General features: G+C 33.8%; 1 protein-coding gene across 1 annotated transcript in view; it reads left to right on the forward strand.

The window, feature by feature from the left end:
* Positions 1–6,236, forward strand: part of LOC145673279 (LMBR1 domain-containing protein 2 homolog) — a 54,388-nt gene extending 48,152 nt beyond the window's left edge. The window contains exon 12 of the mRNA XM_081742826.1: positions 484–6,236. Within this exon, the coding sequence (XP_081598952.1) occupies positions 484–731 (248 nt within the window). The 3' untranslated portion in view covers positions 732–6,236. The remainder of the gene's footprint in view (positions 1–483) is intronic.
* The last annotated feature ends 4,495 nt before the right edge of the window (positions 6,237–10,731 follow it).

The following is a 10,731-nucleotide window of genomic DNA, read 5'->3' on the forward strand; positions in this document are numbered from 1 at the left end:
ATATTTGTGTGTGTACAGGTAATTATCTCAGTTTCTTAAAGTTGTACACACATGGAAAAGTTAAATGAAACGAATTGTAAAGGATTCAAAGCAGGTACAAAAAGTTCGGCATATACGTTTTATTAACACTAGAAGGTATAGTTTTCAGTGCTTCACCAGGAAATCTCACCATAAGAATCCTTCAATAAGAAAGGAAGAAAGTCGTGAACATTGTTACATTAAAAAACACTCTTGCTCAAAAATGCAAGATGTTCCCATAAGAAGAGAATTGATATTTACGTGAGTGGTCCAATTCTGTCTAATAAGAACACAGCAGGAGTGGCTGATGAAACAGTTCAGTACTAACTCCTAGCGATGCAGTTTAAGTCCTTAATACTCATATTTTTCTTTCAGTGTTTAAGTCTGCATGTAATTTGAAGATATGACTTTATAAAATATCGTTTCGTTATTTGGTGTAATAATGAAATTTCTCGTTTTATGTAGTGCGACCTCTTCGACGAGATGACTCAACAGAATCAGCACGCGCTGTCCTTCTACGGGATGTAGAGCCTGTAGACTATGTTACTAGTAATGGTGAATTTTATTCGCATTTGAACAATGAAGAGCGTAATCACCATCTCACAGGACTATATCAACGAGAAATGGAGACATTTAATGAAACTAATACATTTGGCATGGGACCACGAGATAGAGTGGGACCTCCGCCTCGAGGTATTTTTGATGATGTATAATTTTAAGGGGTGATCTGTTTTAAGGTGAAAACTAGACCAAAGTGTATTTAAAGAAAGTTATTTGTGGAATGAGATATACATTTCTCAGTTCATTGAAAGTTGTAATTTTATAAAAAGTAATTGTTTATGAAGTGTATATTGTCTAGCTCTGTTCAGTTTAATTAATAAAGATAGGTATATAGAAAATGTTAACAAGTATTTCAAGGGAGTTGCAAGTAAGTAATAGTATTAATGAGAAAACGTTCTAAACGTACGAAGAGCTTCAAAATTATTTTTCATGGTTATATTAAGGAAGTCTTAAGAAATCATATTTGATGCATTATGCATCAGATCGTGCTGCTCTGTGAAAGAAACTGTTCCCAGAATGTTTTCTTCAGCGTTTAAACGAGAAACGAGCGAGACAATGGCAAATCTGGAATATATGGTGAATAAACACCAAATGCCATGTAGTATCTGTTGAAGCTATCGTATGGCAAAGTGCGTTATCGTGCTTGTTCATGTAATTTCGTCACAAAGTTTAGTGATACCGTGAGGTCATTTTATGCAATTTCTAGAGGTAGTCTGTTAGAGTAATCACACTGTCTTTTCATCTCACAAATGGAAATAATTATTTCAGGGCAGGGATTCTTGGAATGGTCTTGTAGTTCGATCACCACTACAGACACACTGGGCTTCACGCTTGGACTCCGTCAAAGCTTGTGACATCATTGGGTGCTTTTATATATATATATATATATATATATATATATAGAGAGAGAGAGAGAGAGAGAAATGTTTCCTTTCTTATAGAAAGAGAAAGGTGAATATGGAGCAATTTTCATTTCGCAAGATATGTTGAAACAACCTACCACACTTCTTGAGAAAATAATAAACGTGATGACACTTATAAAAATCTTAAAAAGGGTGTAAGGAACAACAGTTATGCTGAATATAAACTTCTTTAACATGACCAGAAAAACAATTTTGAGTGCTCCTTTAACATAGAGTGTTTTGAGGTAGCTCATCAAATATTGGTATTCTGTTGGGTTTTGTGTGCCATTAGTTATACCCTTGTTTTATGTACATATATATAGTATACAGTTTAATAGGCTAAACGGCATTGATACAATGAATTAATAATTATGGTTGTGTGAGTATAAATTTACTTATTTATTTTATTTATTTTTGTACAGAACTATCATTGCGTTATTACTTTGTATGATTGTGTGAGAGTGTATATATATGTGTGGATATACATAAGATAATATGTATGTGTATGAATCGTTTTACAACGGAGAAAAAAGGTTAAATATTGGTTAATGTCATGCTGTGCATGACAGTGTTCTAATGTTAAGTTATTACGAAATGATAATATGAATTCACATGAAGGAATTACTACAGATTAAGCGAAGCTTAAAGAAAACTGTACGAGTTTTTATTATTATTTTTATAAAATTAGTATTGAATTGGTTTGAAATTACGAGTGGCATTCACATTTTACTAGGATTTTTTTTTTTTTTTAATGTTTGTATTATATTCCAGTGATGCAAAACGCGTATTAATAACCATCGTACAATAGTATTCCTTTCTTTACTTTTTTATTTTCGTAGCTGTATAACAATTTCACATTGTGGAAAGTAGCAAGTGAGTGGTGTCGACCTCCATCCAACAGCAAATAATTATCAGATTCATATAATATATGAGTAGCAGTTAAATTAATCAGAGACTTTCTTGTCGGTCTCATTCATTAGTATTTTTAAGTTGTGAGAACAGATTATACATTTGTAACAGTTGCCATTCTTGCTGTATGCGGTTCGTTGTCGACGCATTACCTCTACTAGAGTACGTTTGTTTTATCAGCTAGTGCACTTGATTGGCCTTTGAAGGATTTTATGCTAGCACTCACGTGAACGTTTTAGCCAGTAGATGTCTTATTGGCTTTGTCATGTATGTGACCTTAGTTGTCAGCCAGCCCATCAAATAAGGTCATTGCTCTTTAGCGGGTATTTGAAGTGCTTAGTTGCCACGTGTCAACAAGTGTGTTACAGTAATTTGTGAGTGGTGTGGGGTTTTCAGTTTCCTAGCGTATTGTAACTTTCAACTTAACCGTGGCGTGGGAACGACGTGTTGCAAACAGATCCATCTTTTAGGCGAGAAGCGTGCCAAGTAAAAACAAAAACATACTCTAGTAAAGCACACATGCATGGGGTAGACAAGACCCACAAAACTTTGTAGTGAATGTCATGACTATTCATACCTTCCTTGCGGAGAAATGTAATAATTATTTGTTGTTTCATGGAAGTTGATACACATTCACTTAAATTTCTACATATTATGGCAGATGATAATATGCAGTTATTTCAAAGCAATATTCTAGAAAAGAACCAAAAATTAAGGTCAAATTTGAAGTCGCTCGTATTTGTATCCTCAGCGGGTTGTAATAAAGCACATACTTTTTCGAAATTTTAAACAAATCAAAGAAAATAATACACTAGTATAGCTTGGTTTCAAAGTACTTATTAAAATATTTCAACATTTTCAAAATCTTGCTTATTGGTGAGATTTTCAACTTGACGGTATAACTAGTAAGTATATACGAGTATTTCTCAACAAAAGGCAAGAACTAGGAAAATATTACTATTTTTAGCTTAATAGTATTTCGGGATCTGCGCTGTAAGTTCTAACATTTCTCTTCGATTACGCAGGTTTTGTAAACAGGAAAAGACTTAATATAAAGGTAAATAGAGAAAGTTTGTTTTTAAAATATCCCAGTGAATGGTTCGATAAATAGAACTCTTGGTTTCAAGGTTGTTGTAGTACTGGTATGTGTTAAGAACGAAGTCCGGTGGCTGCGCAAATAATATGTTAGATGGATTGGTTGCTGTGTTGTCGAATTTACCTCTGCTTACAAACCAACCGTATTTGCTGAAATATCATACATACATACATACATGGTTGAAAGCGTGCTGTATTTGTAATTAATAATATGCTTACAATTCGTTGGTTTCGTGGAATAGTGTAAGAAAATGTTCAAGATTGTTCGAGATTTTTTTCTTATAGACAAGTATTTATGAGTTTGGCGAATTCAAAGTGTTTATTGATCACTTGGTTTACAGTAAGAAGTGTTTAGAAATAAAAGATATGTTTGCATCAGGTTAATGCTTTTGGGTGTCGCAACGTCGATGAGAAGCATTTTATCGCCTACTAAGTAGTTAAAAACAATAGCCTCAGTCACAAGAAATACTCCCGCATTTATAGCCGTACTTTTCTCGTCCACTGTGTTGAAGGAAGCGTCTTAGTAGAACTAATGTATTTAATTTTTGTGAATTTAAGTGCTTTTGAGATTTGGCAACAGCCATTTAAAAAATTTCATTGTCTTCTCCCTACTTAAAGGAAAAATGCTTAGAATTATTATTTTTTCTGGTAGTCTATCTATGCAGTAATTCTCCCACTTCACCTCGGTTATTGTTGAATGGTTTTGAACAGGAGCATTTATAATGCACACAACAAAAAATTAATGATCCTGTAAGATCGGTCAATGAAGAAACTGTTTCTCTGACGTTTACATGCCCGATTGACCATGTCAGTAGTCAAGGTGCTGGTTGGTTTTGACTATTAACATGGACCGTTCCATTTTACAATGCAGCGAAAGCCATCGAAATTCGTTCCCAACACTCACTTTAATGGGTAGTTTAGGTACATGTGAAGTGCTCTATAGACGTTTGATAAGAGTGAAATGGTTCAGTCGCAAACAATAGAAAAATTACTTCTACCGAGGTAGCATATAAAATCACGATCACAATGAGACTTGAAACTTCTACCAAAGATGTATCAAATATATTTTGAAAATAACGTGTAAATCTCTGGATTTCCCGTGGAGAAACGAGACCATAATATCATCCATTCACGTCCTTACTCGGTTCTGTTCTCAAATTTTGTATATACAACGTCTGAGGGTTACATTAACTTTTTTTTGTAAGTCTTGTATGTTAAATTAAATTGAGTCATAGAATAAAAATGGTAAGTTCAAATAGTGTAAGGATTTATAATTAATATCTGTATATAGTTGCAATCAAGTTATTGTTTTGTGAGTACACACTGAATCTTTTATTTCTGAAAAAAACACCCAGTACGGATACAAGTCTTTCAATTGATACGAAAATTACAATTTCTGAATAGAACTATTGTTTTATTCAAAGTGAAATAATTATTTGGTGAGAAAGTGATTCACGTATCAAAATACGATCACTAACTTGGAATAAATGATCGAAGTTTTCTGGTGTCTAAAGTAAAAAGTTCACATAATTGTTACTTTTACTTATAATGAGTACTTGAAAACTTCTAATAATTTTTTACAAGAGCCGTATAGACTAAAAAATATAAACATTTTGGCTTGTGCACTTTCGAAGGAAGACTTACGAAGAATTCCTAAATTTGTAATCATTGAATTTTCTTCAGGCATTCCATCTTAAAATTATCTAATGAAACTATTGCTTAATACAAGATTTAACATAATCAACGAACTAGTTTTGTTTCAGTAAGATATTTAATCTCTGTCAAACTGACGCTTTATGTTGAATGTATTTTTATGTTCAGGTAACAACTCTTTTCTGTTATATTTTTAAAAGGGGAAATGAAAATTATCTTCTCTATAGATTGTCTTTCATCTTTTTTTAATGTATATAAATATATTTTTAAAGATTAATATAATTAAGAACTGATCAAAGTGATATTTCAAAATGGTCATGTCAATTAATTTATTTTTTAAGGTGTCGCATTTTTTGCGGTGTTTTGTTTAATGTATCCTGCCATGTAAAATATCTACATGACTTTATATTTTAGAAAAAGAACAGTAAAAGAGAAACAGCGAATTATGTAATAATAAAAGAAAGCTTCTAAGACAGTTTTGCTGTTCAGACATTTTTATATATAAATGGTAGTTCATCAGATAATATATTTATTAAAAGAAATATAGTACTGGTAAGACTAAAATTTTTCACCGTAGCACGTACATTCCAATGTATTTTGTGTACGCGTATGCTGTTGTTAAAAATCTATCCTTTCTCTCAATAAATTATTTGTTAATGGCATAGAGTATTCTAATTAACTAATTTTGAACATCTCTTGTCAATCATACTTCGGACAAACTATAACACAAACGTCACAATAATAATAATAATAAATGTAATTTTTCCTTAAGTAAAGAGTGCGTTTCCCTTATAATTGAAATTGTTGCGGGAAAAAATAGGAAGTAATAGCGTTTGTATGTGCAAAACGTGCTCTTATAAAATATAAAGTGCATTAATTGGTACTGTAAAACGAATTAAAAAAAAAAAAAAAAAAAAAAGTGAATATTTGCATCAGGAATGTGGTAAACAGTCTGATTTCTCGCCGATGATTAAAGTTGGTGAAAACTACGTTACTTCTATCCTGCTAATTCTTCATGAGCTTATCTTTGTTAAAGGAACCACTAGCATCTTTCCAAAATATTCTCACAATCTGTAATAAAAATATTCTTAAAATGTTGATGATCTGTTTTTCTTTGTATATTATACATATAAGAAAACTTAATTAGGTTACGCTTTGGCTAAGTATTTTCCTCTCTTGCAAACAATCTACGTCAGTATGGAGAGGCTGACATGTTCCCTAGGGTAAAGTTTGGTACCAATTTCCAAAGCTCAGGCATTAACATTCGTTATCGCAGAGCTATGGAATGAATGCAGAGAGATTAAACAGCAAAAATTTTTTGTTCACCAAGCTAATATGATTTCCTGATAAGTTTTGGAACTTTTCTTGAATATCAATCGAGTTATTTCTAGTTTTCTGTCTTCCCACTACTATAATGAAACAAATATTTGTGTTATCCATTAAGTGCAACTACTTTGTAGTTCTTAATATTAAAAACAATTAATGAAGTAATTGCATTTAATGGATATTACAGATATTTATGAGGAAACTTACAATTTTAAGTTATTCGTAATGGTTCTTCCAATTAGAAATAGCATAACCCACGTCTACTAATTCGCACATACACGAAAGTGATATCAAAGAAAACAAATTCAAGTTCTCCGCTAGGGTGATAGTAACGCAAGATGACAGCAAATGAAGACAGAAAATTTTTGTGCTAGACTTCCATATCAAGAAGTAAATTATTAGCATCCAATGAAGTTTGGCGAAGGCCCTTCCAATTATAAGGCAAAAATGCGTGTCTGCAAGCGAAAATCGCCCGGCTACCAATTGATAAATGAGGAAACTGTGGAGCATTTCGTGGTGTTGAACAAAACATCCATAGTGAAAACAAGCAGAGAATTGCATGTACCGCAATCGACAGCTGAGTTATTCGTCAGAAATTTTACCTATACCGATTAAAATCGTTGCAAGTTTTGAAATCTAGAGACAAAGAGAACGTATTTTCTTTGCCATACCATGCAAACCCTAATGGAAATTAATATTTCCTGGCATCATTAGTATTCAGTGATGAAGCTATCGTTTGGGTAAAAAGGGAACTAATAAAATGTACGAATCTGGGATTTAGAAAATTATATTATGAGAAACATATTTGCGATTCCCTCAAGGTGGTTCTACGCTCTCTACCAAAACAAAGTGCAAGGTCCATTCGTCTTCGACAAGGATACTGTTACAGGACTTTCTTATCTAGATATGCTACAGGCATTGTTTATTTCGCAGCTAGAGAGGAACATCATTTTCTAGCTGGGCGGGACACCATTTTTTTTTAAATAAGAAGCGAGCTGAACAGAAGACTACCGGACAAATGGATTAGTCGTACGGATAAAATCCTTTCTTTTCCTCCCCTGACCTTATCCCGTGTGACTTCTTTTTGTACGGTTTTCTTTATTTTAAGAAAACAGCCACCTTGAATTATCTTACCAGGACTCATAGTAGTCTGGTCTCTTCTAAATAGTTGAAAAGTGACCAAAATCTCATCAGAGTAACTTTAAACTTGATGCCAAACTTGGGCATAAATTGAATTTTAATTTTTTTTAATGAAAAGTCTCAATGAGCATGAACCTCGAAAAACCCCACGAATTTTAGATATCCGCTGATTATTATCGTCACTTAAAGGCGTACGCTCCTCGTAAACTGAAAAAAAAAAATAATTAGGTTGACATTTTATCTATGAAGTATGAATGAGTCTCACTAGGGTATACTAGGGTTTCTGGGGTTGCTGATTCCGAATACGAGGTCGGTTGACAATCACGTCAGGTTTAAGGTGATTTGAAGGTCAAGTTGAGAGGGGGCATTGCAAAAAAAAATTGAACAAAAAGTATTATCCGTCGCACGAGTCTGTTCATTTGTTTTGTAGTAGCGCTGCTGTTGTGTTGGGACTGGGCGAAGAGGGTGGTGGGAGGGAAGGCAGGAATGGTTTTCTGTATTCCTTTATAGGTTTGCCAGGACATCTTCAGGTCAGGCAGCCAACTAGATATTTTAATGTTTGATTCTATATCAAATAGTTTTTACATATTTCTCGCAATACGACTTGAAATATATACACACCACTCTCACGCAAATATAATTTTGTTCATATTCTTTTGATTTTCTCGAAAACCTGACCATAGAAGAAATCTCAAGAAACTAGTACCTCTGGCGACCCTGATATGTTGCTCCTACCACTTGTAAACAAGGAAGTTAGTTCCCAACTTCGCCGCATGCAGAGAAAAATCAGACGAGTAATACATAAATGTTTATTTAGTAACTGGATCCGATTATGTCATTTTCTTGACACGACAAGGTCATTACAGGGCCATTTGAAGATCAAACTTGAGAAACCGTCGGAAAAATCTGAAAAAATCATAGATAGGTTTTTAGGGTAGCGGATTCCGAATCTAAGGTCGGTATTAATCGAATTTACCATTAATATTGTCCATTTAGTTTTCCAGTCAGTCATTTAAATGTCTTCTCCAATATAGATTTGTTCTGCATCTCATATCTTACCATTCTTGAACTTCAACCTTCATTTCAATCGTTCTTCACATTACGGTTTCAGTAGAGCTCGATTAGGGTATTTGATGTTTGATGCTACATATATAGGCCTACATACACACACACATTTTTTAAAGCCAGTGATCTGAAAACTTTGCAGTAGCGGTGATTGAGATTCTTTGGAAGGTTTTTCAGGTACCTTAAAATTCTATGATTTTTTCAGATTTTTCCGAAGTTTGACCTTCAAATGACCTTGCAGTGACCTTGAAATTAACTTATCACGTCAAGAAAATCACATAACAGAATCAGCGACATTATGTACTATTTCTTCAGATTTTTGCAGGTCCCCTCTCAACTTGAACCTCACGTGATGGAGGTTAACCGACCTTGTATTCGGAATCAGCGACCCCAGAAACCCTAGTATACCCTAGTGAGACTCATTCATACTTCATAGATAAAATGTCAACCTAATTATTATTTTCAGTTTACGATGAGCATATGCCTTTAAGTGACTATAATAATCAGCGGCTATATAAAAACCGTGGGGTTTTCGAGCTTCATGCTTCGAGCCTTTTCATCAAGGGACCAAAATACACAACATACTGCAATACCAGCCAATTTAAAACGGAAACCGGATTTCCATAAGCTCTGAGCGGGGTCCTTTCTATATTTTCATTATATCCAATAATACAAAATTAAAATAATGTAATTAATGCATAGCATCTAAATTACCATTAAGTGGTAATTAACTGTCTTGTTCAATTGGTTTGTTAGGAATTTTTGTCTCAGTACAGTTCGTGGTTTAGAAATCGTTACAAAAATTTTAAGTCCAAATTAATAATAAACTCTTGCTCGGTTTGCTTATGCATTCAGAAACACACGTCTCGATCGACTGTTTCCTTCTGGTATTCAATCCAACTCACTCCTTCTCCACCTCTCTCTGTCTAAAACAGTGTGTGACGTAATATACTTTTTCCATTCAGGCAGAAAATACAGGAACCAGGTTTACAAAGTTTATAGCTCTAAAACCATCTCTTTCAATCGATTGTTCTGAAACGCCTTTTCAGAGGTTGAACTAAAAAAAAAAAAAGTCTCAAAATGTTCCCATACAATACAAATAAACGCCTTTACTTGTATTATTTTCTATCTTCAAAGATTGCAAGCTAGGAAGGGCTCCTTGTGAAATCTATGGAAATTGTCAATTACGGCAATAGGTTTTGTGCTCACCTAAGTCTGTAATGCGGGCGCAGAGCTCTAAAAACTACTGACAGAAATGAGTGTTATTCAGTGATTAATTTCATATGTCTTCAGTAGCTGCAAGCAAATGTTCCAGGAGCGTCAATTGGACAGGACAAGAGAGTGTAATCCCCCCCCTCCCTTGAGTTTCATAAACACACATTGTTTGATCAACTGTATAGCAATACAAAAATATAAAAAAGTGAAACTCTTATGTCGGCGGAGAATACCCCCGGGCAAAATCTAAAATAACACTGCTTTTAGCAACAAACCTATAGAGTTGGGATAGCACATTGCCAGAGCGCTTACATTTGCTTTCAAGAGTAGAAGATTTGATCTCAAGCTACATGCTTTCATAGTGGACGACATTATGAGAGAGAGAGGGGAGAAGGGGAGATTTACATATGCAAGTTTAGAATTTTAAAAAAAATGATCGGACATATGACAAAAATTGTGATTTTGTGAAACAGGAGGAGGAAAGTTTCCGAACTGTGAGCATTACACCAGACAGTTGTCGAATTACGGTGAATTCCTTTTCAGAGCATCAGATGATTTTATAGGGAGAGAAAGATCTTAAAATCTGGGATAAATCTAAATTAAAGTAACAAGTAACAAGTTTCTGCCTTGTTCCATTTATTTTTATATTTTTCTTAGAAAACCGTCAATGCAAAATTAAATCACACGAAAAAATTACTTTACCCCCCCCCCCAAAAGTAACTTTTAGTGACCAACTTGAAAAAAGTAACTTAGTCAAAAAAAAAAAAAAAAAAAAAAGACTCGCTATGAGCCCTGTCTTACATATTACAGAGGCCCTTCTATCCTTCGATTATGAAATATTACATCA

The sequence above is a fragment of the Thermobia domestica genome, chromosome 16, assembly GCF_964235325.1.
Source record: "Thermobia domestica chromosome 16, izTheDome1.hap1.1, whole genome shotgun sequence".
In the NCBI taxonomy this organism is placed as follows: domain Eukaryota; kingdom Metazoa; phylum Arthropoda; class Insecta; order Zygentoma; family Lepismatidae; genus Thermobia; species Thermobia domestica.